The sequence below is a fragment of the Chlamydomonas reinhardtii genome, chromosome 3 (genome assembly GCF_000002595.2).
Source record: "Chlamydomonas reinhardtii strain CC-503 cw92 mt+ chromosome 3, whole genome shotgun sequence".
Classification (NCBI taxonomy): domain Eukaryota; kingdom Viridiplantae; phylum Chlorophyta; class Chlorophyceae; order Chlamydomonadales; family Chlamydomonadaceae; genus Chlamydomonas; species Chlamydomonas reinhardtii.
Window position 1 is genome coordinate 4,834,386 of NC_057006.1, and position 25,179 is coordinate 4,859,564.

Here is a 25,179-nt window from a genome sequence, read left to right on the forward strand (position 1 = left end):
CGACTGGCGAGCCCACGCGTGCCCCAGCGTGCCACGCACCGCAGAGCACAGGATCCAGAACACAGCCGGGCCTTTATGTCGTCGTAAACTGTTGTTGGCCCTTACCACTGTTACTAGTATATTTGAATTTGCATGCGCTGCGTTTGCAAACCTTTACAGCAATGCCACAGACAGCTGACGGCTCCTAAACTCGCGAGGACCATAATTGTGAGATGCACGCCCTCGTTCGTAGACTCGTATCAATAGGTTATGATCCTGATGAGGTCTCAGCAGCATTCGCCGCGCTGCTCGAGAAACGAGGTTGTGAAACTCGGGAGCTCAAGGACAGCGAGGAATCTGTGAACGCGATTTTGGATATCATCTACAGCGGGAAAGGTGGAAACGATGGAAGCGATGGAGAGGGTGAAGTGTTTGGCGAGGACGAGGCATACGACGATGAGGAGGGCAGCGATGGCTCAGGCGGCGAGGAGGGCGAGGGCGACGACGACGGCGACAGCGATTACGGGGAAGCTGAAGAGGAGGGCGCGGAGGACGCGGATTGTCAGGATGCAAAAGCTCGGGACGGCGGTGCCCAGGCCCGGAGGGGCCAGGCTCGGCCGCAGCACTTCACCACGGACTTGACCTACTTGTCCGATGTGAGTTGGGGCTCAAGCTCGGGCGCCCGTGGCGTCTGAGCTGACTTGGAACGCTGGCAATCCAACTGCTGCGTCAAGCTAGGCAGCTACGTAGCTGTCCAAACAAAGCATTTGACCCTTGCGCCCAACGTGCCTCCAAACAACGCACCTCCATGTGCGGCCTCCCCACAGGACTCGGACTTTGAGATGGAGGAGGGCCCGCGGCCGCAGCGCCGGATGCCTGCAAGCATCGCCGGGGCTGCAGGCGCGGGTCGAGCAGGGGAGGCCCAGGTGAGGGGCTTGCAGGGGATCTGAGCTGTGGCGCCACGTGGCCAAGTGGCCATGTGCGCGGGGTGTGCCCTGGACGGGGCACGGTGAGGTCCGGGCGGGGGCATTTATTGCAGATGCGCCGCGGCACCATGGGCAGACACCTGCTGCAACGCTGGTGTTTGCCAATGTGGGTCAGCTCACCAGTTGGCACTCCAGTAACCACCACAGGGGCCACGCCTTCCCCTAGCTGACAAAGTGACAAGACACCGTTTACAAGGCCAGGGCTCACGCTGATTGAATGCTGCATGCGCTTGTGCGGCCTGGAGCAGGCGGGCGGCCCCGGCGGGCGACAGGCTGGTACCACCGCGAATGCGGCCGGCAGGCCGGGAGGAGGCGGCGGCGGCGGCGGGGGGCCCTGGAACGCGCCGGCCACTGCGGAGGAGCGGCGCAGCCTGGCGGAGGCGTTGACGCCGGCACTGCGGCTGGAGGCGATGCTACGGCTGGCCAACAGGTGAGGAGCGGGGCCCGCGACGAATGGCTTGGCGTGGCAGAACATGGCAGAGTGTTGCGGTTGCGTCTACTCTTCCCCGCCCAAGCGCCTCCTTTCCCGTTCATGTATTTGCCCTAAGCACCTCAACCGCCTGCTCCTCCTCCTCCTTCTGCCCTCCTCCCTCTGCCCTCCTCCCTCTGCTCCTCCTCCCACCCCTGCTGCAGGCGTGTGTTCGGCAACGAGTCCTTCCGGCCCAACCAGCTGGAGGTGGTCAGGTCGGCGCTGGCGGGGCGGGACGTGTTCGTGCTCATGCCCACAGGAGGCGGCAAGAGCTTGTGCTACCAGGTGGGTGGCTGCAGGCGAGGGCGGTTGGGTGGGGGCTGAGTGGGATGGGGGTGTGCTGAGGGGCCGTGGCAGCGCCGGTGATGGCCCCACGTCGCGGGCACTGGGTGCATCCAGCATAGACCGGCAGGCACAAGGGCGATGGGGTCATACTTACTCGCTCTCCGCGGTCCTGGAGTGCCCATGCCTGCATCTCCAACTCCCCGGCTCACCCTCCCTCCCGCCTATGCCCCCCCCCACACGGAACCCATTCGCCACCCACGCAGCTGCCGGCGGTGGTGAGCACCGGCGTCACGGTGGTGGTGTGCCCGCTGCTGTCGCTGATGCAAGACCAGGTGCGGGCGCTGTGCAGCCTGCGCGCGGGCGGCGGCGTGCCTGCCACCTTCCTCAGCAGCCAGCAGACGGCGGCGGAGGCCATGGCGGTCATGAGGGAGCTGCGCAAGGACAGGCCCAGGTGCGGGCATGGCCGGATGACCGGGTGATGGAAGGGGGCTTATGAGAAACCCAGACCCAGAGCGCGCCGGTTCATAGCCAGTTGAGGACAGGGGCAGATGGTGGTGACGGGCTGCTGAAAGCCCACGACCGACCTCCCCTGCAGCTGTGCACGCCTTGTAGCCCCTATCCAACCAGCATCCCACCGGCCCCCTGGCCCCCTCCTGCTCCCCAGCATCAAGCTGCTGTACCTGACCCCTGAGGCGCTGGTCAAGGGCGGCCGCGTGAAGGAGCTGCTGGACCGGCTGCACAGCAGGCAGCACCTGGCGCGCTTCGTCATTGACGAGGTGAGCGCGCCTTGGGCGGCGGTGGCGGCATGTGTTTAGTTAGGTGTTGCAGCGAGCAAAAGGGGTAAGATGGTGTAAGCATGCATGCGTATGTGCGTGGCTGCTGTTGTATATGCTCGGTACCTTGGCCCCCGCAGCCGCACGTCTGGCCCCTCCCTCACCAGCCTCTCCCGCCTCTCCCACCTTGCATCCTGCCTCTTCCCCTCCCCTCCTCCACAGGCCCACTGCGTTTCCACGTGGGGCCACGACTTCCGACCCGACTACGCGCAAATGGGCTTCCTCAAGGTGAGGGAAGAGGGGAGCAGCGGGCGTGTGTCGGCGCGAGGACGCCGCGAATCAACCCTCATTCTGTCCTTCGTCCTTCCCCTCATTCCCCTCCCTCCTACCCCTCCTCCCTGTTCCCCCACGGCCACCACCACTACCCGCCCCTCCCCCCCAGGCCCGCTACCCCAACTCGCCCATCATGGCCCTCACCGCCACTGCCACCGAGGCCGTCAAGACCGACATACTGCGGCGGCTGGCCATCGACCGCACCGCCATCACATACAAGGTAGGCCGGGCTACCTGAGAGCGGGGCCGCAGGCAGGGGCTGTAGCTGCCGGGCCGGAGCACCCTGAGGACAACTGGTCGAATGCCACCTCTGCCACCTTTCGCGCTACTCCATCGGCTGGTTGCCGACTGTGCTTGGAGCAGGCCGGACAGGTCTCACCCTACCCTGTCTTTGCCCCAATTGGGCCCCGCGCACCACCTGGCCCCGCACCACGCCCTCTGCCGCCCCCCAACCCCTTCCACCCAACCCCTCCCCAGACCTCCTTCAACCGGCCCAACCTGGACTTCATCGTGTACGACAAGCCCGGCGGCAAGACGCGCGGCGGCCGGCGGCGCGACCTGGAGATGCTGGTGGCGCACGTGCGCACCAAGCCGCCGGGCACCTCGGGCATTGTGTACTGTCTGTCGCGCGAGGACTGCGAGTCGGTGGCCAGGTGGGGCCGGGTGTGTGTGTGTGTGTGTGTGTGTGTGTGTGTGTGTGTGTGTGTGCGCGTGTGTATATGTGTGCGCGTGTGTCTGTGTGTGCGCGTGTAGGTGGAGGGTGGAGGATGGGGGTGGAGGGAGATGAAGGGGGTAAGGGCTGGTGGCGGTGGGAGTGATGAAAGATCAAGGTGGATGGGTGGTGGTTCGGGTGTAAGTACTGTGCGACGCTGCAACCCAGCGCCTCCCCGCCACCGACCCCGCCACCGAACCCGCCACCGAACCCCGACCCCGACCCGGCCTGCCGCGCTGCAGCTACCTGAGTGCTGCTGACGTAGCTGCGGAGCACTACCACGCCGGCATGACGCCCAAGCAGCGCACGCGCGTGCAGAACCGCTGGCGGGACGGCGAGGTGGCGGTGGTGGTGGCAACCATCGCGTTCGGCATGGGTGAGTGAGGAGGGGGGCCGCCGCGGGGCCTCTGCGTGCAACGCTGCAGCCGCGACCTGCTCGCCATTGCCCCATGCAAAGAAACTGACACGCTTCTCCCCTGTGGCCCCTGCTTCCTCCTTTCGTTTTCCTCCACCTCCCGCTCCCAATCCCAGGCATCGACAAGGCGGATGTGCGCTACGTGATCCACTTCTCCATGAGCAAGAGCCTGGAGGGCTACTTCCAGGAGGCCGGCCGCGCAGGGCGGGACGGATTGCCCAGCGAGTGCGTCATCTACGCCGACCCCAAGCGCGACGGACACCGCATCTCATTCCTCATCCACTCGGGTAGGCTAGCGGCGTTGGGAGGCGTTCAGTGGGTTTGGGAGGGCGGGCGTGGGGCTACGGTGAGCCCGGTGGCAGCTGTGGGGTTGAGGCGTGGGACTGGGGCTGGAGCGCTGCAACAGTAGGTGTTTTGCAGTGTGTAGTGCTGTACGTAAGCACAAATACACAGACACACACAGCGGAGCAAACACACACGCGCAGTGTCGACCCTTTCCCCTTGTGCTTTCCTTTTACACACACATACATTTTCCTTGTGCTCGTCATTACGTACATACGTACACACACACACACACACACACACACACACACACACACACACACACACACACACGGCCAGGAGTAGCGACGCGGAGCTAGGAATCGTAGGAGTGCCTGGGCCTCACGGTACCGTGAGCACATGCATGGGTTTGCACCCTTGAGAGCGTGTGGACACTAATCCCCCCTCGAGGTTAGAGTAGCGGGGGTTGCGCGATTTCCGGTTGGTAAGACCGGCGGCTCACCGCAGCCAACCTGGTGCGCCAGCGACTAGCCGCTGGCGAGGGGGCGCTACTGCGAGGGAGCGCTACTCTGCTGTATGTTCACAATGGAATGGCGGCATGACTGTGAATGCGTCACACCCTACATATACATACACACACACACACACACACCGGTGGTAGCTCAGCAGCAGGTATGCGAGGTAACTTCAGGTAACATCCGTAAACCGTCGCTTTGCTGCATCGCATACACTGTCTTTGCGCAACGTTTTCCTTGTGCTCTTTAACACACACACACACACACACACACACCACACTCACAAACACGCACATACGTACACACACACACACACGCACACCCGGCACAGGCGGCAACAAGGGCAGTCGCGAGGCGGCCATCAAGCACCTGGGCGAGATGGTGGACTACTGCAACGAGCGCAGGTGCGGCGGCGGCGGCGGCAGCACACACACACACACACACACACACACACACACACACACACACAGACGCACACACACACACACGTTTGTTTTGTGTTTAACACACACACCCGGCTGCCCAGAAGGCCGCCTTGATGCCTTGATGGACCGCCGATCGCTGAACATGTAGCTCCTCACATTCAGCCACGCAGCCCCACCGCCCCATTACCTGTTGCAACTGCTATCCCTTCTACAGTGTACCCCTCCCGCTTCCACCTTTCGCCACCTTTCCCTCCCTTCAACCTCCCCCTCCCCCGCCGGCCCGACCTTGCCCCCCCCATCCCCACCCCTTTTGCAGGAAGTGCCGCCACAAGCAGCTGCTGACCTACTTCGCAGACCACTCGCTGCCCCAGGGCTGCGGCCACCGCTGCGACAACTGCTGCAACCGCAACAACCCGGACTGGTCGCACGTGGAGAACGACGTGGAGCAGGCGCCGCCGCGCACGCCGCCCTGGCTGGTGCCGGACGAGGACGATGAAGAGGGCGACGGCGGCGAGGAGGAGGAGGAGAACGGCGGCGGCGGGCGGCGCGGCCGCGGGCGCGGAGGGAAGGCCGCAGGCGGGAAACGCAAGGCGGGGACCAAGCGCCCCGCGTCCGCAGGCGGGGCGGCAGGTGCGACCGGAGGAGGGGCGGCGGGGGCGCCGGCAGCGGCGGCTGGCTTCATGACGGCGGCAAATTTCATGCAGCAGCAGGCAGCCGCGCCGCCGGCAAAACGCCCGGCCACCGGAAAAGGCAAGGCCGGCGGCGGCAAGGCCGCCGGGGGGCCGAGCGGCGGGCCCGCTGGCGGCTTCGTGACGGCTGCAAGCCTGGCCGGCGGCGGGAAAGGCGCCAATGCTGCCGGCGGTGCTAGCGGTAGCAACAGCGGCGCCGCCGGCTTCAAGTCCATAACCGCGTTCGCCCGGCCGCCGCCCGCCGGCTCGGCCGTGACGGGTGCCCTGGTGAGCGGCGGCGGCGGCGGTGGAGGCGGCGGTGGAGGCGGGGCGGGCGGGTCCCAACCGGCTGGCGGCGGGGGCGCGGCCTCAGCTGGGGCGACCTACAACATGTTCATGCGGCCGTTTGGTGGGGCAGGAGCGGGAGGCAGCGGCGGTCTGTTGTCGCGGGGGCAGGCAGGCGGCGGTGGCGGGTTGTCGGCGGGGGCGCAGCTCGGCGGATATGGCATGGCGCCCAGCACAGGCGCGTATGGCCCAGCTGACCCGGTGCCGCAGCTGCGGCAGGCGCCGGCGGCCGCCGCCGCGGCTGCGGCCGCACTCGCACGGGCGGGATCAGGGGGCGGCGGGGTGGCGGGCGGCAGTGCCGCGGCGCCGGGGCTGCGCAAGCCGGTGATCAGCGCCCGGGCGAAAGCGCTGGTGGCGGCGGGGGCCAAGGTGCGCAAGGCGGCGGCAGTGGCAGCGCAGCGGGAGGACGAGGCGGTCAAGGCGGCGCGGGCGGCGGGTAGCTCGCTATTCGTTGACTGAGGCAGGGTGCTGATGCGTGCAGATACGGTAGCCTATATTGCAATGTGTGGATAAAAACGCAACGCAACTACAGAAAGCGCTGGGTGTGGGCGGTGCAGAGATGTGCGGATGACATGGGACGCGAGTGATGTGTTGATGTGTGCCGGCAGGATGCGCTTTGCAGTTGTGTGAGGGCGCCGTATGTTGGAGGGTGTGGGTGTGGTGTTGCTGCGATGCACAGCTGGTGCCAAGGAACACTGTTTGGAGGAAGCGAGGTCGGCGTGGGCGAAACGGGGCGCTGACCGCCATGGGTGGCTGCATGGGAACGCCGCGTGGTTCGGTCCAAGACGTCAGGCGCTTTTGTGGGGCCCCGCGAACTTGTTTAGCTGCTTTGCGACTCCTTCTTAACGCGTCGCTATTCCTGCAATCCGTATAGCCGTCTGACCTCCCTGCAATACGTGGCAGCAGCGACATGTCGCACGAGCAGCAGCAGCCGCAGGCGCCGGGTGTCTCGGAGCTGGAGGAAGTGTTCGGCCCCAGCATTTGGGAAAGCGCGGTGAGCTGCGCTGCAGCGTGGCAGCCAGGCGCAGCACGGCAGCATGGCTGAAGCTCTTATCCATAGCTTACAACCGGCCACCATTGTTCGTCCGCCTCTTGACAGCTCAACTCTTGAGCCAGTGACGCCACCAAATGCCGCACGCACGACCTCACCCGCCTCACACGACCTCAACCCACACGCGCTGGTGCCACCCGCAGGCTCACGCCAAGATTCCCAAGACCGCCTGGGAGTACCACGTCCGCCGCCAACTCAACGACGCAGCCTACAACCACCTCGAGTGAGCACATCCGGGGCCGGCTTGACTGGGGGCTAGCTAGGTCATAGTTGGTGGCCCCGCAATGACGTGAGAACACATACACACCACGCGTTTCCGTCCCTTGTACAATCCAACACAATCACATACACACGCGCACACACACACACACCATTACCGTACACGCCACACAGGTACGTGCCGTACTGCTCGACCATGCCCGTGCAGCCGCGCTGCGAGGAGCCCAAGTTCATGTGGGTGAGTGGCGACCAGGAGGCAGTGCGGCCCATGCGCGGCAGTAACTGCTGCTGCAGCCACTGCTACGACTTGGCAGCACTGTCCCTCACCCTGCCCGTGCGTGTGCCATTCATGACGTGCCGCAGAAGCGCAAGGAGCGCCACTGAGTCCACTGGGGAGGAGGAGGAGGCTGCGCCAGCGGCCGGGTCGGAGGCTGGCGCCGGGCAAGTCGGGCGCAGGCGGGCGGTCACTCAGCCGGGCCGGGCTTCACAGCAGCGCCTACACAGACCAGAGGCTTGAAGGTCGCTGTTTCCTTTGACCGGGCCGCTCTCACACCGCGCTCCTGAAGCCCCACTGCCACACTGTTGCGCCTGTAACAGCACGCTGCCGTGTGGCCCGTCCATCCTGGCACCAACCCACCCCGCCGCAGACCTCCGAGCATATGACCAGCCGCTAGCTCTAGCCGCGGCCCGTGCTTCCTGCCGAGCCCGAGCGCAGAAACACACCCGCTCGCGCATGCCTTTGAACCAAACCGCCACCAGACCGCCACCAGACCGCCACCAGACCGCAACCAGACGGTCACCAGTCCACCAGCCCCGCCTCCTCCGCCGCCCGCCGCTCCAGCTCCAGCCGTAGGCGGATGCGCTCCTGGCGGCTGCCCGGCATGTGCGGCCGCGACAGCGCCGGCTGCCGGCGGGCCTCCCGGTCCTGAGGGGAACAGGGCGAGGGGACAGGGACACCCCCTGGGTTGGCACCAGCGCATACCGTAACCTGCCGGTAGCCAGTAGCAGCTACCGTATGCAAAGCCCGCCAGCACCGGCCGACCGGTTTCCCCCACATTTAAACAGAACGCATGTCATGCATCCTGCACCGCAACACTGCATGGCAGGCAGCACACCCGCGTGACTCCTACCTGCGGGTTGGCAGGCCTGTCCGCCTCCCGGCTGTCATACACGTCAGCTGCGTCCAGCTCCGCCACCAGCTCGGGCGCCGGCTGCACCGCCCGCGACCAGGCGGCGGCGCCCGAGGGGCCGCCACCGCCGCCGCCGCCCTGACCGGCTCCTCGAAGGGCCAAGTACTCAGCGAGTGAGGAGGCCTGCGCGGCACAGCAGTGGCACGTGTGTGTACGGTATGTGTGTTTTGAACAGGGCGGGAGCAAACAGACGGTTCAGGAAACCCGTGAGGGCTGGGCACGCAACGCAAAAACAGCAGTAAACACGAAACGCGAGGCTTGTTTCCCCCCCATCCTCGGCCAGCCCCGCCCGGCACCCACGTGCCCGCCCGCCATGAGCACCAGGGCCTCCGCCGCGCCGTCCGTGCCCGGCTCCAGCGCCGGCAGGTAGGCCACGCCGCCGGGCGCCGTGGGGCTGCGGCGCAGGTGCGCGGGCACCGGCCAGCCCGTGAGCGCCTGCACCGCCTCCATGACGCGCACGGCGGAGATGGCGGGCAGCTCCAGCAGCGGCTTGCCGGCCTTGCGGGCGGAGCGGGTCACCTAGGGGGAGGAGGAGGAGCAGGAGCAGGGGAGCAGGGGAGCGGAGGGCGGTGAGGTAGCAGAGACAGGAGGTGCCGGCACCCAATGGTGCAGTGCCCGGCGCAATCCGTGGGCGGGGGCGGACGGAAAAGGCTAAATTAGGGAAAGTGTAGTAAGAAATGTCTTAGCCACCAGCCGTTCCCTGCATTTCCGCATCCTTGCGTGTGGAGCGCAGACCCGGAGCGCCGCCCCAAAACGCAACACAAACTCTGCAACAACTCTCTGCACTAACCCGCACTGCCATCCACATCCGCAGCGCCACACCCGCACCCCACGCCCGCCTCCCATCACCGCCGCCACCGCCCCCACCACCTCACCAGGTCCATGCTGACTGCCCGGCCTGTCCGCTTGATGCGCACCGCCAGCACCGCGTCCGCCTCGCCCACACTGGCCGCCACCACCACCCGCCCCAGCGCCCCCGCCTCCGACAGCGCCCGGTACAGCCGCACGTCGTCAATGCCGTGGCAGAACACACGCAGCAGCGGCGACGGGGGCGCAGATGGCGGGGGCTGGGACCTGGAAAAGGATCCGGGGCGCGTGCCTTTGGCTGCGAGGGACAGGACACGGGTGGAGGAGTTGGCCATGGGACGGGTGCAGGGCTTGGCGGCGGAGCGTTGCGGGACGGCGGGTGCAGGGCTGAGGCTTCGGTTAGCGATAGTGCAGCTATGTACCGCAGCTGCAGCGGCTCACACCAGAGTGCTTGAAGGGCTGTGTAGCCGGGGTTTCGGAAAGCGCACGTGCATGCCGCAGCTGCAGGCCATGCCAAAGCGCTGGGAAGACGGCTCCTGACGGCCCCACTCACGTGTTCGCAGCGCCCAGAAGATACGTCGCCGCTCCTCCGGCGGCAGGTAGGTCTTGTCGGCCGCAGTCATGGCGGGCTTGCGCAGCAGCGCCACACGCCGACTGCGGCTCAGCGGCCCCGCGGCCGTCGGCGGCACCGACCGGCGCCAGCGCCGCTGCTCCCCCCCGCTGTCTTCGTCTCCACCCTCGCTGCCGCCATCACCATCGTCGTCATCATCGTGTTCGAGTGGGTCAGCGCGGGCACGGCCCGGCGCTGCCCGGCGCGGCCAGCTGGCTCGGCCGCCACGACCGTCATAGTCGCTGCTACTGCCGCCCCGGCCTGCATACCGAGGCCTGCCGTCGAACTGCGCATCGTCATTGTCAACGTCATCGTCCTCTCTATCTCTGTGTGTTGCCGCCTGCAAGCGCGTGTCGCGCACTGCCGGCGTTGTCATGTTCCGTGGTGGGCCGCGCCGGTAACGAACAGCAGCAGGTGCAGCAGCGACGCCCGCGTGCTGCCCTGGGGCTCTGCTGCTGCCGGAGCGTGCCGCAAATGCTGTGAGCTGTGTGCTAGGCCTCTGTAGGGAGGGAGGTCTTGAGGCGCTTGCGGTCGTTGCCCGGGGAAGCCGGAGGCCGAACGTGGCGTGCGGGCACAGCGCGTGCAGCCGCTGCCACTGCACCCGGGAGTCGGCCAGCACCAGTCCGCCCAGACCAGAGCTTACATTGAGCAAAGAGCGCATCACGTAATTTGCCTTCTAGCATGCCAAAGATAACCTAAAGGCTCAACGAGCGCAAGCAGCAACTGTTTGCAGAAGCAGTTTGGCCAAGCATGTCAACTGAAGAAATCTGTTCACATTTTACTTGTATGCCAGTATAGTTATACAAAAGTCCAGCATGCGGGGACTCGGCATTATGTCCAGGCCATGGGCCCGTTCGCACACCGTGTGAATCAAATCATGGGAACTGCTTGCTTAAACATCCTTGAACATAGTATGTAGACTATTATAGGCCAACGTATGAACGCTGTGGCGCTATGCTTGCGCGGGAACTGCAACGATTCTTACTAGTGCTGCTTATTTCTCTCTGCCAGATAGGCGCGTTGATTGCGGACAATGTAGGAGACCGTTTCCTGATAGAAGCGCTGCTAGCGCAGCAGCCCAAGCGAGCGGGCAAGACGCAGAAGCATGGCACTGTGCCGGTGGAGCGCCTGCCCCGCCACTTCAACCACAGTTCACTGCACGAGTGGTTGATGCGCCGCGCGGTGTATGTGCTTGACGCACATGATAGCTCAGACGGCGAATCTGAGAACACTGCGGCCCACCAGGCGCCGGAGATGCCGCAGGTGGCGCCCTGCAACATCTGGGTCAGCTGTGCCGGCGCCGCTGTGCAGCAACAGCCGCAGCAACAGCAGCCGCAGGTCGTGCTGGTAGTGCCTTCCACAGAGCATTGGCTGCTAGAGGTATTAGGAGGCTCATGTGCGGAGCGCATCGCAAACAGCCGCAAGCGCCAGCCGCGCAAGCGGGGCGGGGGCGACGGCGGCGGCAGCGACGCCAACGGCGGGGGCTTGTGCTTCGAGCCGCTGGTGTCTGCGTACCCGGAGGCAACGCCCGAGCAATTGGAGGTGCGGGTAACATATAGCGCAGTAGCTGGCTAGAACCTGCTGACATAATGCATGCCAGGTCAGGGCCCGCTTAGGCGCCAGGGCGGTGCCGGGTAGACAGAAGGCGCTAAGCGTTGCTCGGTCCCGTCGCGCCTCGGGCGTGAGCTCACCCTTCATACATGTCATGCCGGTGTCGCTGCTTGCCCCCACACAGCAAATGTGGCGATCGGCCACGGTGGTCAGCGCCGCGCCCAACGTGCTCATTCGCGCCGCGCGCGCCTATGCGCGCATCGGCAGTGGGTGGAAGTCGGCGGCTGCGGAGCCCAAGTGCGCGCCGCTGCCCTTCCGGGCCTTCGCACAGGACCCCGTGGCCCTGGCTCTGCAGGGCGGGCTGTTCCGCTGCAGCAAGCAGGACGAGGATGGCCACGGCGAGGCGGGCGGCGGCGGCGGCGGCGGCGGGAGGGGCGGCGGGAAGGGCGGCAGGGACGCGGAGGCGGAGGTGGATGCGGAGGCGCAGGGCAAGGAGCGGCGGCGGCGGGACCGGGCGCTGCAGCGCGCAGGCAAGGCCGAGGACAAGGACGAGGAACCGGAGAACAGAGGAAGACAAATAAAACAGAAGGAGAGGAAGAAGGGCAAGGATTCGGGGCGTGAGGGCGTTGCGCCAGTCAAGCGGGGCGCGGCCGGCGCGGCCGCCGCTGCTCCCGCGTTTGTGCCTGCGGTGCACGACCTGTCACTGTTGGAGCCGCTCAGCCCCTGCCTGACCGGCATGAGTGGACTGCTCGCCGCGGACTTCCTGGTCAGGTGGGGCGGGTGTGTGTGGTCATGTGTGGTTAGGAGGCCGTGGGTATGGTTGTACCGCGCACGGTCCGGTTACTCAGTCGGGGTGTGCCAGGTATGGGCCGTTGCGGGCGCTCGCAGTGCCCACACACTGCAGCCGTCTCAAAGCCGCTTTTGGCTGGGGGAGCATCAACCCCACGGCCTCCTTTCCCTGCCACACCGGTGCGGTAATAGACACGCCCACCACCACCACCACCACCATCACCACCGCCACCACCAATCTGCAACCCCACCAATTCGCAACCACGCACACGCACACACAGGCCCGACCCTGACCACGTGCTGGAGGATCTGCGGGAGGTGGCGCAGCTGGTCAACACCGCAAGCAGGACTGCGGCCGGATCCGGATCTGGAGCCGGGGCCGGGGCCGGGGCCGGGGCTGCAGCCGGGCTTGCGGCAGGGGCCGGGCGGCTGCTGGTGGATGAGCTGGCCCTAGCCAAGCACCTGCGCGGCGAGCACGAGCGGTGGAAGCAGTACCGGCAGCTGTTTAGCGAGTGCGGCGAGGAGTGCGTCAGGCAGCTGTCCGCCTTCTATGCGCAGGACATCGAGGTGCTGGGCGTGGGACAGTAGGAGGGGGTGAGCCGTTGGGGGGAGGGAGGCGGGGCGCCGGGCGGCGTGCCGTGTGCTACTGCCACGGCGTCGGTCGTGGGTGGTGCTGGAGCGTGAACTTGCTGCCGGAGCGGCAAGTCTGGTCCCTGTCTCCACAGGCATTGCCTCGGTGCTGGAGTGTGTCACAGAAAAGGCACAGTGATAGGATGGATTGAGGAGCAGAATGCGGCTAGGGTAGTTCTTTGGTGCTGCTGGTCCAGTAGGGTAGATGAGCCTCACGTCATGCACCTTCAATCCGAAGGTTCGGGGTATGCTTTCATCAGCTGAAGTGTTACGGCATTTAAAGCTTCTTGCTATCCTTTATCCTACAGCGCATATCTAATACATAGTACGCAAGCACCCACGGCAAGCACCAAGCGCTACTGCTCAAGCGACTTCAGCGATTCACCCAAAAGGGCATAACTGCTCATAGTTTCACCTCGACAACTGTACAAGTACAACCAGCTGACTTAAAAAAGCAGAGGCGTTCAAACCTTGAGATTCTGGAAACATGATGTCATTCGAGCTCAACGCCCGTGCAAATAGACTATTAGCAGAGCAAAAGGCGCGGGCGGACAAGGAGAAAGCGCGAATCGAAAAAGAGCGTGTCTTGGCGGAGCGCCAACGTCAGCGAGAACTAGCCCGGGAGCAGGAGGCGCAGCAGCGGCGACAGCAGCAACTGGAGGCGGAGCAGCGGGTAAGGAGGCAGCTGTACAAGAGCAAGGCCCGGCGCTGGGGCTTGTATGCGGGCGGGGCAGGGCAGCAACAGGCACGCGGGTTGCGGGGTGCCTTGAGCCCCCCGGCTACGGTTTGGCACGCTAGCTCCGCGCGCTTGGGGACTGTCGTCGCGCGTGTGTGAACGCTCTGTGCGTTGCCGCCGCCTCGCTACCTCACAGCAACCACTGTGTGTTCCGCCCCACGCCGGAGGCCACCGCCGCGTAGTATTCCTGTCATCGCTCACCGTCACCCACTGCCAAACAGGCCCAGGACGCGGAGTTTGAGCGGCGCGAGGCCAACCGCGGCGTTTACCTGCGCCTGGAGCTGGCGGCGCTGCCGACGGATGAGGCGGCGGTGGCGGCCAAGGGCGTGCGGCGCAGCAAGGACAAGGTGGGACACAGGGCTGTGGGCGGCAGCGGGGGGTGGTGGTGACGCGCAAGCAAGCCCTATCAAGAATGCAGGGCTGGCACCGTATTCGTATGTGTGGCTGTATCGACACCACGCTCTCGTGGAAGTGATTGAAGCAGCTGTGAGCGCAACCTGCCCACATAGTCGGTCACGTGTGCCCGCCCCCGCCCCCGCCCCCGCCCCCGCCCCCGCAGATCATCCTACCGCCCTCCGCCGGCTCGCTGCTGATGAGCCAGGACGCCTCCAAGAACGGCGCCATGCTGTTCGAAGTGGCGCTGCCGGCAGCCGCCTCCGTGCCCGACCCCTCGCCCGCCCCCTCGACCTCGGCACCCGCCGCCTCTACCAGCGCGACCGGCACCAGCAGCACCGCGGCGGGCGTGCCGGGCCGCACGCACGCGGGCGTGCTGGAGTTCACGGCGCCGGAGGGCTGCGTGCTGCTGCCGCGCAAGGTGTGCCAGAGCCTGTGGGGCTCGCTGGACGCGTCGGCGCGCGGCAGTGTGGTGGTGACGTACGTGCTGCTGCCCAAGGGCGACTACGTGCGGCTGCAGCCCATGAGCCACGGCTTCCACGAGGCCATGGGCGACCTGCTCAAAGAGGTGCGCGTTTTGGGGAGGGGGGGGGGTGCGGGGTACTACCAAGTGCTAACGGCGTGCTACGGGGTGCGGGGGGCGGGGAGGCTGTCAGGAGGCGCTTTGGGGAATGGGAGGGGCCAGGGGGCGTGTCAGGGGCGTGTGTGTTGGGGGGGGGCGGATGCGGGGGGTTACGGAGGAGTTGAGTGGTTGGGCTGTGGCGCTGGGCTGTCATGCAACCGCGGAGTGCAGGTTTAACGACCGCGTGAGGTTGTGTGTAGTCTGTTGCTGTGTCGCCTGTGTGTGAGGTGGCAACTGAGCGGCGCTTGCTTCGCTTCGCTGCACGCACAGGCGCTGGAGGCAGAGATGATGACGCTGAGCACGCTGAGCGAGGGCGACTGGATCACTGTACACCAGCCCGACACAGGGAGGGAGTGGCCGCTGCGGGTGAGAGGGCATGCATACGGTATGGCGGGGCGCTGGGCGGAGCACACGGCGGAAGGGGGGGGACACGCCACCGGCCGCTGCGGACGCACAACAGACTGACTGTGGTCCAGTTCATATCGCCTGCCGGCTCGGGCCGGACACATGTCTTTGCCGCCGCATTCCCCAGTCGCCACGCTCCGTGCTTAACTCACTCTGGCTCCCGCTCGTCGGGTCATCAGTATAGAATCCGTGCAACGCCGCGCCGCTTCAACACCGCCCTCTCCTAAGTTGTTATGCCTGGAATCCCACTCCCACTGCCAAACCTAATCCCAATCCCACTCTCACTCCCGCCCGCGCCCGCAGGTCCAGGAGTTGCTCCCGGCCGCCGCCGTGAGTGTGCTGGACACGGACCTGGCCGCGGACGTGGTGCCCTCGCTGGAGGCGGAGGAGTACCTGGCGCGGTGGGAGGAGGACCAGCGCAGGCAGCAGGAGCGGCTGGCGGCGGCAGCGGCGGAGCGGGCGGAGCAGGAGGCGGCGGAGGCGGCCTTCGCCGCGCGGCGGCAGGCGGAGGAGGCGGCGGCAGCGGCGGCGGCCGCCGCGGAGCAGGCGGCGCTCCAAGCGCGGCTGGCGGCATCACTGCCCCCTGAGCCGGAGGCTGCTGCCTCCACTTCTGACTCGGGCGCCGTGTTCGCGTGTGCCTTCACGTTGCCGAACGGCGCGCGCCTGCTCCGTCGCTTCGCCACCTCCCAACCCGCGCAGCTGCTGTTTGACTTCTTGGATAGTCACGGCGCGGGCGGATGGGCGAGAGGATCGTACCGACTCGTGACACGCATGCCGCGCCGCGTGGTAGACGGTGGTTGCGATGTGACGCTAGGAGAGCTGGGGCTGGGCGCGGGCGGCGGCGGTGAGGCGTTCTTGCTTGAGGCGGTGGAGACGCCGCGGGCGGCGGCAGGCACGGAGGGCGCGGGCGGCAGCAGCTCAATGGAGGTGTGCTCGTGAGGGAGCGTCGGTGGTAGTGGCCGACGTATGAGGCCCCGCAACGCTATGTTGGTGCACGCCAACGGTCATCGATTGGTAGTAGTCTGGTGGCGCAAGCGCGTTTTGGCTACCGTATCCCCTTGAACTCTGGGTTCGGGCATTGTGGAGGACAATGTGACCAGGATTGATTGTGAGCAAATATTGCCGGCGCGTGCTGGTCAAACTGTCAAACCCCGCATGGCAGCCCTCGCTTTGGCTCTCAGGCTCTTACACGCCTTTCAAGCATTTTAATAGCATTGCCACCCATGGGTGGCGGCCGCATAGCGCATGCGAGATTAAAGTGACCAAGTCACCCGCAGAACGTCTGCCACCCGGCATTCACACCACCAGGGCGGCACGTGGATGTCGGACACTCGACACACAGAGCCCGGCTTTGCATGCCTTAGCATCAACACACATACAGCGGCACGAATTGCAACAAACGAACCAAAGCTCGTTTACTGCAACGCTCGCTTAAACGGCAAAGTCAGCCTGTGAAGTGACGCTTTCGTGCGCCCCCTCACCGATACCAATACCACGCTTTAACTAACATAGGCAAGCTGGCTCAGGCGGAGGACAGGGCACAAGCCCAATGGCCAACCTTGCCACCAGCTCTTTTCGGTGGAGCGGAGATTGATAAAGACTTCGAGAAAATGGCGATGCAGCTGCTGGACATGAAACCAGAGCCAGCCGACATGACTATGGCTGAGACTGAAGCGGATGCAGTCCCGAGCCCACTCGCACAGGCCATCGCGCAAGCCAGCGCACAGGGCCGCCGGCGAAAGACGTCAACACGAAAGAAGCCTCTCAGGCCCCAGCAGCAGGCGCTCGTGGACATGGAAGATAAGCTAGCCGAGCTTCTGCAGGTGCGCCAAGCTGTCCGCGTTCGTTGAAACCCCGTCAGCCTTGACCCCCCCCCCCCCCCCGAGACAAGCGCCCCTGCTGAGCTCCACTCCTGAGCCCTACGACCGCAAGGTAAATAAACCCCCTCTGTGTACCGCCCCTGTGCAGGTATACCAGACCGCAGTCCAGGAGAACACGCGCCTCAAAGCACGGATACGCGTCATCGAGGCGGTGCTGCCGCAGCGGCAACAAACGCCAGGGCCGGCCAGCTCCGCGGACGCAGCCCTGGCGCTGGTAGCGGGAACCCCCGACACCAGTGCTGGCCAGGGCGACGGCAGTGACCCGGCCACGTCGATGCCGTTTGCGACAGCAGCGCCTGGTCAAGTAGCGGGCGGCAGCCCGGCAATGCACCCGCTCCCGCCCTCGCTGCGCACACAGCCCGCCGGCGCCGGCGCTCGTTCCGCATCGCCGGCTCCGCGCCCGCAGCGTAGCCGCCGCAGCGAGGCTGTGTCGGGCCGCAGTGTCGAGCGCTCCTGCAGCCCCGGCAGCGAGGCCTGCAGCCGGAGCACCGCCGAGAACGACGGCTCGCAGCGGCAGGGGTCGGTGTCGCAGGGGACGCCGGCGCAGGACAAGTCAGACCTGTGGATGGCGGCCTGGGTCAAGTGAGTGGCGGCAGGGTCCAGAGGCCGCAGAGGCCAGAGGCACGGCGTCGGCGATGCGTGACTGGGTGACTGCGTTTGGAAGGCGCAGGCCACGCGGAGAGCTGTGCACGTGCCGCGCTTCCGTGTTCAGCATCGGCATGCATGCGTGCGTTTGTGTCTGTGCCTGCGTCGGCAAGGCAAACGACGGCATGTCTCGCAGACGCGCCTGCCCGCCGCACCGCGCCTCACCCCCGCCCGTGGTTGTTCCCGGGCCTGCTTACAGCCGTCGCCTCCCTCCCTTCTCCCGCCCCTGCCGCTCCCGCCCCACTTCTGCCCCACCCTGACAGCTGGACGCGTGAGGCGGCTCTGCTCATATGCGCCTACGAGGCGCGGCCTGCCGAGGAGTTCCTCCAGCGCATGGAGGCGGCCTTTGACCGGCTCAAGGGCCGTGTGGTGGAGCTGGGGCTGCCGCACTCGGAGCTGGTCAGCAACATGGACCAGCGCAACCTGGACACGGGCACGGCGGCGGCGCCGCCCTACAGCTTCTGGCGGGTGGTGGTGGAGCGGCTCAACTGCAACACCGCGCAGGTGGGCAGCGTCACGGAGCATAGGCCTGTGTGTGCCGTATCGCGTATGCGTGTGCTGGGGATGCGAGGCGAAAGGTAAAGGACCGTGTATGCGGTGTAATGCGATGCGAATTCTGCTGGGCGCTGTAGGCAGAAGGTACCGCGTGCGCTTGGAAACGTCTGCGATCAGCTCCCGGGTGCACTGATGAGCCGGTGGAGCCGGTCGCGACTCATGGGGTCATGGCACCCGGGCTCGCAGTCTACGCTGCATACCATGGGGCCTTCTGAAATGCAAACACACTCTTTCGGGGCGTGCCGCAGGTGTCGGCCTGCCGCGCGGCTCTGGCGCTGTACCGCGAGCGCATGGAGGTGGTGATGCAGCAGCGGCGGCAGCTGGCGGAGCGGCTGGCAGCGAGCATGCAGAGTCTGCAGCTCGCGCAAGGGCAGGAGGGCCAGCTGCGCTCCAGCCACCACCTGGAAAAGACGTCAGTGGAGGCGGAGGCGGCGGCTGCGGAGCTGGACGCAAACGTGGCGGCGGAAGGGCATGCCATGCGTCTGGCTCGGGTGAGAGGCAGACTGGCAGGTTGAGCGCTGGGGAGGAAGCTTTGCACGGCCCTTTGGCACAGGCGCACTGAAGAGGGCGTGGGATCCTGAATGGAGGGCCGACCAATGATCCTGTCCGTGTCTTTGTGCCTGCCGGCACCTGCAGGAGCTCCTGCGTTCGGACATTTTCACGCCACTGCAACGAGCGCGCATCTCTGTCCTGTCGTACCCCTACTTTCCGGTGAGCCGTGGTTGGGCCGTGGTCGGGATTTAAGAATACGATGGGGTGGACAGTGTGACACGTTCGGCGAGGTGCTCGTGCGCGTGGCGTCAGTAGCTGCCGGGGCAAGATGCACACGGAGCGACTTCGAGCGCTGCTTGCTGCAGCTGAACTGGGCTGGCGCTGTCGCTCTCGTGCAGGACGCGCTGGCAATTGTGGCGACCATTGCCGGCGAGGCGGAGCTGCCGTCCGCCGCGCAAGCTACAGCCGAGTAATGGCTAACGGCGCAGTGACCCTGCACCCACTGCCTGTAACAGTCACCATCACGGTAGCCTTGGATGGATGAACGTGCCGCCGGCGGGCAGGTGCATACGTCAGAGGACGGGGTCAGTTACCGGTATTGATGTTTCTGCTGCAGGCCCGATGTGGGTTTAATTGTATGTGGTTGCTTCGGTCGCTGTAGGACAACAGATGAAGGCAGGTCGTCTCTGCTTGCTGACCGGGCCGCGGCACTTAGTACTAACACTCATGGGTAATTGCGAGATTGCTGCTCGTTTGTATTATCATACTGTTGCTCGATTGGTCTAGACGTGACAGCACAGGCCTCCTGCAACGGCCCTGGTTGGGATGAAACCCGCACAAGGTATTCACGTAAACACACCATGCATGCGGACCCTGGCCCCCTCCCAAGCCGGGGGCGCTAGCGCACGATCTTGCTCACAGGAGCTCTTCGGCGCAGTCCATACGCAAGGGCATTGACAAACAGTTGCGCCTGGCCTCGTGAGGTGCAGTGCCGGTTTCCCGCGTGTTGTGGAAATGCCATGGCGACTGGGGGTCGCAGTTTGCTCCCAGGGTTTGAATTGCTGGGAGCAGCGCAGGGCAATCACGACGCGTGCGCCTCGAAGCTATGTCGCATACGGTACTTAAATGCCTCGTGTTGTGGTGGAGTTCCATCTAGTCTATAAGTGCAAGTTTTTTTTACCGTGCTTATGTTCGTATGACGGCCGTTAGGGGCTGTTGCGCCCTGTGGCTGCTGCGCCCTAGGCGCTCCAGTTGACCATAGTGCGGCGCTGCGCTGCGCTGGGCTGGGGTGCTGGGTGCTAAGCTGCAGCTTTTGACGGCTGGTTGGACTGCACATTTACCAGGGTGGCAGGGGTAACCGCTGTCCTGGTGGGGCCATAGTTCTGCTGTACATACATTTGGGGCGCGAATTGCAGGGATTAAAGAGGGGTGGAGTTCAGGCTTACTGGTACCCAGCGGCCTTCAGTGCGTGTGATTGGCACATGAGCAAGTTGCCTGTTGCCTGCCTTCGCAGTGACGTTGTGAACTTACGCTGATCCTGCTTGCGCACACGACTATCCTGCAGCTGACCTTGACGTGGGTGCTCGCGAGTTCATGACTGTTACTTGAGGCGGCCATCGTGGTGAGGGGCTTTGATTTCGGGTGTTGCCGAGTGCGCAGTCAGCGTGCCGAGTGGGCAACCGAGGAGCTGTCATCGGTGGTATTTGGGGTCTATGAGGCGTACGGCAGGGGCCACATGTCCACAGGGATACGGGGAGACGAGCCGTCGCAGGGCATAGGAGTTGCGCAGGCCAGGCGAGGAAGGGATTGGCTTGTCCGTACTGGCAGAGCGCCCTAGAGGAGGAGGAGGGCCAGTGAGGGCCAGGAGGAGGGCCAGTGAGGGCCAGTGCTGACTAGTGCTGCTCCTGGATGGTTTCATACTCTCATGAACAATCAGAGGGTGCATACCTGCTGAGGCTGCACCGTAGTGGGTATGTACGGGGGGGCATCACAGCCGAGGGGCGGGCGTGGGGGACCTGTCATTCAATAAATTTGCGCGCGTTGCGCTCGCGCTTTTGGCGGTCTCAGAGCATTCTGACCCGCATTCTTAGTACCATAATTCTATCTGATATTACTAAAGCACCATCATACTACATAAGCATATGCAGAAGGGAAAACAAGTCGCGTGAAACTGTCTGGACGTGTCGGACGTTATTTGGGCTTATGGAGCTAAAGCTCGAGGACCTGTATCAGGAGCTTGGTATCACCGAATTCTTGGGTCCCAGCGGGGACTGGGGCAGAGCGAGCCGGGCTATACCAGCTCTACCCGCAGTGACGCCAAAGCCACCAGAAGCGCCGAAGCGTTCAAAAGGCGAGATTTTAAACGACTATGATATGCAGCAGTGCGAGCAGGAGGACGAGGGAGAAGTCGCACTGAAGAAGCCGACAAGCGCAAGGCGCAAGCGTGCACCGCGGCCTAATGCGACCACGGTCACGATACTCGAGCTGGAGAACCGGCTGAAGGCGCTGCTCGAGGAGCACACACGCGCGGGACAGGAAAACCAGCGTCTGCGCAACCGCCTTGGGGTGAGTTTTGTTGGTCTTGGGCATATCACAAGCATTAGCGCATGCTCTAATTATTCTTGTCTCGAAGCCCAACAACGCCACCAGGACGGAGTGAGTCATTCGTCGCGGTGCGGCGCCCTTCCCCCTCTCTGCAGGTCATCGAGGCGCTGCTGCCGGTCCGAGTGCAGCCTGGCGACGACCTAGCACGGCTACACAGCCAGAGCTCTGATGTAGCGTTGGGCACTAGCTATGACGTGCGGCGCCATTCCTCAGCCGAGCGGCTGTCGCGCAGCCAGTCTGCGGACCTTCGGAGCGCGGACCACAGCGCTGGTCACACGCACGGGCAGGGGCACGGACCGTTCGAGGGTGCAGGCCCCGCATACGCCCATGACTCACCTGCTGATGCGCACACGCACGCCACAAGCTGCTGCGACGGGGGCTGCAAGCCTGAGCGCTGCCGCCAAGCCGCCGAGCCCGTCACCGGTGCAACGGAAGTGGTACAGGCGGCGGCTCGGCCACTGCTGAACAGCCCGCGGCCACAGCCACGCCAGTTGCCTGCCGCTGCCGACCGGCCGTCGCACCCGGCCTTGGAGCGCCCCTCACAGCACCACATCGAAGCGGCGACGGAGCAATGGGTGGTGGCTTGGCGCGTGTGGGTGCGCGACGCCGCCCTGCTGTCGGTGGTGAGCTGCGCCTGCGCGCGTCTTGGATGGGGTGGCTAAGCGTTGTCCTTACCATCCCCAGTAAGCAAACAAAGACAGGAGGAACGAGGGCCAGGGAGGCTAGGGAAAGATGCATATCAGCATACAGCATGCAATAAGAGAGACGAAAACCGTGCCCCCACCTGTCTTGCGTGCCGCGTTTTTTCCATAAAGCCAGCGGTGTTGATTATAACAGCAACCTGATATGACGGGTAGATGCTACCGGTATACACGCCCAAGACTTTATTCCCATCTGACTACACAGGCCTACACGACGCGCCCTTCGGAGCTGTACCTGCGCAAGATAGACGCCGCGTTTGAGCGCGTGTGCGAGGAGGGCGCGCGCATCTGGTACCCGCTGGGCCTCCCCGACGTCATCTGCGGCGCCTATCAGCTCAACGTGGACACGGGGCGGCCCGAGACGCCGCCCGACTCGCACTGGAAGGAGGTGGCGGAGGGCATGGGCGTCACCCAGCAGCAGGTAGGACTGCCTGACTTACATGGGGGCAACGTTGGGGTGCATGCGAATGGAGAAGAGGGCGGCTTCGACTTGAGGCACGAGGTCCCGTACCGTACCGTACAGTACAGTACCATAGTCATCACTTGAACTGCATCGCTGCTCCTGTCCCTCTCCCCCGCGGCGCAGGTGTCGGCTTGCCGCGCGGCTCTGGCGCTGTACCGCGAGCGCATGGAGGTGGTGATGGCAGAGCGCAGCCGCCTCACAGAGCGACTGGCAGACAGCATGGCGGCGGCGGAGCAGGCGGCGGAGGCGCCATGTGCCTCGCCTTGCGAGCTGCCGGGCAGCGCGCACTTCCAGCGGGTTGGCGTGGAGGCGGCGGCGGCGGCGGAGGCTCTCAACGCGAACGTGGCGGCGGAGGGGCGCGCCACGCGCCTAGCTCGGGTAAGAGTCGGAGCCAGGGAAATGGCAGCGCTGCGAGGCGCTTTATTCTTTTACCGACAGCTCTACCGGCGGGACCGCACATCTGCCGCTGCGGCTGCGGCTGCTGCTTGCCTCGGTCCGCCTTCCATGGCATGCTGACTATGCTCTAACGCCCCCGCCCCGCCCCTTGCCAACAAAGCACTACCGTAACGGCCCCGCCCCGCACCACTGCCTACAGGAGTTCCTGCGCAGTAACATCCTGACCAGCCTGCAGCGCGCCAGGTGCGCGGCGCTGTCCTACCCCTTCTACCCAGATGCACTCGCCATCCTAGCAGCAATGGCCTCCCTGAATTCACAAAAATAGAGGGCTTCGATGCCCCCAAGGTTTAGCGGGGAGTCGAAGGGTCTAATGGTTCCACCGGCGCTGGAGGCCCAAAGGACTCAGGCCAAAAAGTCGCCGCCGGCTAGGGAAACCGCATGCCGCCCGCCGCACGGCACGGCCGGGATGGCGAGGTGCATGTGCGCTCCAGCAGTATGGTGGTGCTGCTGGCGTCCTTACTAGCAGTAATCTCTAGAACAGGTTTGGTTCATGGTCGTCGAAAATTGCACCATTTCCCTCTTCATTCCATGTCTCGTGTCAGGTGCTGTCAGGTGGCAATGGCACGCATCCTTTGTGTGCTTGCACTCTTTTCATGTGTGATTGTTGGGAGCGAATGGACAGTCGGGATGGAAACATGGAAATTCATGTGTGATTGTTGGGAGCGAATGGACAGTCGGGATGGAAACATGGAAAGCGCACTAAGGTACGCACGATTTGCAAAAATGGTAAGATATAAGGAGTTAGCTGACGGACTGAGGAGAGCCGCCTCACCCCGGATAGCGCACGTGCTTGAGTGCTCTACGGCAGAAGGGTGGATAGCAAGGTCTGCGTGAGCGTATGCGAGTGCTTGTAGCATGGAAGGGTATCGTGCGTGAGACAAAATACTGACGCACCAAGTAGCGCAGCCCTGCCAGTGTGCCCTGGCTGGTATCATGGGGTTGGCACCGGTAGTGACAACCGGGCGGGCAACCGCACATTCTGCATGACCCCACGCGCACTGCCGTTGCCGGTGTGTTAAAATTGCTGAAGCCAAGTGGTGCTGCTTTGGTTGCAAAGTTATTCCACGTATTGTCTACGCTACGCGTTTCATGGCTGACATAAAGCACGTGTCCAAGCGTGTGAATGCAGGTGGATGTTACCGCACGTGTCTCCCGCCGAGTCATTACTGTAATGGTACTCGGAACAGGTTGCTTCTGGTGGCGGCGTGCTAGCTGCGAGTTCCAGGCGGGCATGTGTGTATGTCTTTAATAGTAGAAACGAAAGCCCAAGTGTGTGTGTGTGTGTGTGTGGATGGGTGGGATTGGATGTGTGTAGGGTGTGTGTGTGTGTGTGTGTGTGTGTGTGTGTGGTTGTGGGTGTGCCGTGACTGGTCGCCCGTGTTCGGCCCCATCCACAAGCGTGCGGTCAAGAGGCGTCGGCGGGAGACACGGAGTTGCCTCGTGGGAAGTAAGCATCCGTGTGCCGCAGTAAGCCAGGCTGGGTCCATAGCCGCTGGCTTGCGTTGAGCATGCGGTAAGCAACGGTGCGTTTGTACCTCCATACGATGTATAGCTTTCGAACGGGTCTGTGAGTACTGGGCCATGTGAAATGAAAATGGAGCAACTGAGGACCGGTGAACCGGTAGCATGGTAGGCTGGTAGCAGAAGCAGCGGGGGAGGCCGGGGAGCACGGACGGCGGGGCCGTGGACTCCTGTGGCAGTCTTAGCACCAGGGGTGCTTCGCACTGCGGGAGGAAGCTGGAGCGGGCGCGAGCTTTACCTCCAGACTTCTCTCTGCGTGTTTTCCCACAATCCCACCCAGTCTGCCCAATCTACTGCTGACACAAATCAGGCCCCCGGCGGGCAGCGAGGGGCCTGCACGCTGTCCTGCAGTCTGATGTGGTGCGCATGACACCTTCCCGCCCACTTCTAGCCAGCCAGCAACTTGTCGGTACAGTAACGCCGGCGTTCGACCAGCCATGCACTCCTGCTCTGCCGCTGCAAACTGTTGCTGTCTGCTTGGGGTATGGGCGTCAGCTGCACCCTATGGGACCTCGCCAACCTGCCTGAACCCTGTCCCATCGCACACACACCTTCACGCAGGTCATCTTCCTGCAGGTGCGCTGCGGCTCTGCATCGCGAGTGTGGCGTTGCGGTCTGTCTGTGTGGTGCTATCGCCTGGCCGGGCGCCCGGAGCGTGAGGAATGCGCATCA

The 25,179-nt window shown here is 64.6% G+C and overlaps 6 protein-coding genes across 6 annotated transcripts; 5 read left to right on the forward strand and 1 right to left on the reverse strand.

Moving 5' to 3' along the window:
* The first annotated feature begins 109 nt into the window (after nt 1–109).
* CHLRE_03g178950v5 (uncharacterized protein) lies at nt 110–7,011 on the forward strand. Its single transcript, XM_043061009.1, has 13 exons — nt 110–635; nt 807–905; nt 1,214–1,395; nt 1,599–1,719; nt 1,983–2,170; nt 2,384–2,495; nt 2,715–2,780; nt 2,935–3,045; nt 3,303–3,478; nt 3,780–3,913; nt 4,069–4,239; nt 5,081–5,153; nt 5,491–7,011. Exons 1-13 carry the CDS (start codon nt 213–215, stop codon nt 6,644–6,646), a joined length of 3,012 nt encoding a protein of 1,003 aa, XP_042926138.1. The 5' UTR covers nt 110–212; the 3' UTR covers nt 6,647–7,011.
* A 225-nt stretch (nt 7,012–7,236) lies between these two features.
* CHLRE_03g179000v5 (uncharacterized protein) lies at nt 7,237–10,839 on the reverse strand. The gene is made up of 5 exons (XM_043061010.1): nt 10,008–10,839; nt 9,523–9,752; nt 8,948–9,166; nt 8,588–8,770; nt 7,237–8,382 (listed from the first exon to the last, which is right to left on the reverse strand). Exons 1-5 carry the CDS (start codon nt 10,723–10,725, stop codon nt 8,254–8,256), a joined length of 1,479 nt encoding a protein of 492 aa, XP_042926139.1. The 5' UTR covers nt 10,726–10,839; the 3' UTR covers nt 7,237–8,253.
* Nucleotides 10,840–10,989: 150 nt separating this feature from the next.
* On the forward strand, nt 10,990–13,311 carry CHLRE_03g179050v5 (uncharacterized protein). Its single transcript, XM_043061011.1, has 3 exons — nt 10,990–11,606; nt 11,800–12,386; nt 12,686–13,311. The coding sequence occupies exons 1-3, from the start codon at nt 11,319–11,321 to the stop codon at nt 12,990–12,992; spliced, it is 1,182 nt and encodes a 393-aa protein (XP_042926140.1). The 5' UTR covers nt 10,990–11,318; the 3' UTR covers nt 12,993–13,311.
* Nucleotides 13,312–13,359: 48 nt separating this feature from the next.
* On the forward strand, nt 13,360–16,413 carry CHLRE_03g179100v5 (uncharacterized protein). Its single transcript, XM_043061012.1, has 5 exons — nt 13,360–13,707; nt 13,992–14,117; nt 14,330–14,731; nt 15,056–15,151; nt 15,494–16,413. Exons 1-5 carry the CDS (start codon nt 13,522–13,524, stop codon nt 16,127–16,129), a joined length of 1,446 nt encoding a protein of 481 aa, XP_042926141.1. The 5' UTR covers nt 13,360–13,521; the 3' UTR covers nt 16,130–16,413.
* Nucleotides 16,414–16,579: 166 nt separating this feature from the next.
* Nucleotides 16,580–20,691, forward strand: CHLRE_03g179150v5 (uncharacterized protein). The gene is made up of 6 exons (XM_001703362.3): nt 16,580–17,013; nt 17,159–17,652; nt 17,979–18,219; nt 18,519–18,761; nt 18,907–18,981; nt 19,161–20,691. Exons 1-6 carry the CDS (start codon nt 16,801–16,803, stop codon nt 19,233–19,235), a joined length of 1,341 nt encoding a protein of 446 aa, XP_001703414.1. The 5' UTR covers nt 16,580–16,800; the 3' UTR covers nt 19,236–20,691.
* Nucleotides 20,692–20,869: 178 nt separating this feature from the next.
* Nucleotides 20,870–24,781, forward strand: CHLRE_03g179200v5 (uncharacterized protein). Its single transcript, XM_043061013.1, has 5 exons — nt 20,870–21,327; nt 21,462–21,989; nt 22,273–22,488; nt 22,654–22,908; nt 23,126–24,781. The coding sequence occupies exons 1-5, from the start codon at nt 21,136–21,138 to the stop codon at nt 23,249–23,251; spliced, it is 1,317 nt and encodes a 438-aa protein (XP_042926142.1). The 5' UTR covers nt 20,870–21,135; the 3' UTR covers nt 23,252–24,781.
* Nucleotides 24,782–25,179: the final 398 nt, after the last annotated feature.

Bases quoted from the DNA above. Each gene is read 5' to 3' on its own strand.
- CHLRE_03g179000v5 (XM_043061010.1), bottom strand. From the start codon at position 10,725: ATGCGCTCTTTGCTCAATGTAAGCTCTGGTCTGGGCGGACTGGTGCTG. The intron at 9,753-10,007 runs GTGAGTGGGGCC...TGTCCCTCGCAG, and splicing joins CTTCTGGGCGCTGCGAACAC to CCAAAGGCACGCGCCCCGGA. The intron at 8,383-8,587 runs GTAGGAGTCACG...TGTTCCCCTCAG, and splicing joins ACAGGCCTGCCAACCCGCAG to GACCGGGAGGCCCGCCGGCA.
- CHLRE_03g179200v5 (XM_043061013.1), top strand. From the start codon at position 21,136: ATGCAGCAGTGCGAGCAGGAGGACGAGGGAGAAGTCGCACTGAAGAAG. The intron at 21,990-22,272 runs GTGAGCTGCGCC...CTGACTACACAG, and splicing joins ACGCCGCCCTGCTGTCGGTG to GCCTACACGACGCGCCCTTC. The intron at 22,489-22,653 runs GTAGGACTGCCT...CCCGCGGCGCAG, and splicing joins TGGGCGTCACCCAGCAGCAG to GTGTCGGCTTGCCGCGCGGC.
- CHLRE_03g179100v5 (XM_043061012.1), top strand. From the start codon at position 13,522: ATGATGTCATTCGAGCTCAACGCCCGTGCAAATAGACTATTAGCAGAG. The intron at 14,732-15,055 runs GTGCGCGTTTTG...CTGCACGCACAG, and splicing joins TGGGCGACCTGCTCAAAGAG to GCGCTGGAGGCAGAGATGAT. The intron at 15,152-15,493 runs GTGAGAGGGCAT...CCGCGCCCGCAG, and splicing joins GGAGGGAGTGGCCGCTGCGG to GTCCAGGAGTTGCTCCCGGC.
- CHLRE_03g178950v5 (XM_043061009.1), top strand. From the start codon at position 213: ATGCACGCCCTCGTTCGTAGACTCGTATCAATAGGTTATGATCCTGAT. The intron at 2,171-2,383 runs GTGCGGGCATGG...CCTGCTCCCCAG, and splicing joins CTGCGCAAGGACAGGCCCAG to CATCAAGCTGCTGTACCTGA. The intron at 3,914-4,068 runs GTGAGTGAGGAG...TCCCAATCCCAG, and splicing joins AACCATCGCGTTCGGCATGG to GCATCGACAAGGCGGATGTG.
- CHLRE_03g179150v5 (XM_001703362.3), top strand. From the start codon at position 16,801: ATGGCGATGCAGCTGCTGGACATGAAACCAGAGCCAGCCGACATGACT. The intron at 17,014-17,158 runs GTGCGCCAAGCT...GCCCCTGTGCAG, and splicing joins AGCTAGCCGAGCTTCTGCAG to GTATACCAGACCGCAGTCCA. The intron at 17,653-17,978 runs GTGAGTGGCGGC...CCACCCTGACAG, and splicing joins TGGATGGCGGCCTGGGTCAA to CTGGACGCGTGAGGCGGCTC.
- CHLRE_03g179050v5 (XM_043061011.1), top strand. From the start codon at position 11,319: ATGCCGCAGGTGGCGCCCTGCAACATCTGGGTCAGCTGTGCCGGCGCC. The intron at 11,607-11,799 runs GTGCGGGTAACA...GCCCCCACACAG, and splicing joins CAACGCCCGAGCAATTGGAG to CAAATGTGGCGATCGGCCAC. The intron at 12,387-12,685 runs GTGGGGCGGGTG...ACGCACACACAG, and splicing joins GCCGCGGACTTCCTGGTCAG to GCCCGACCCTGACCACGTGC.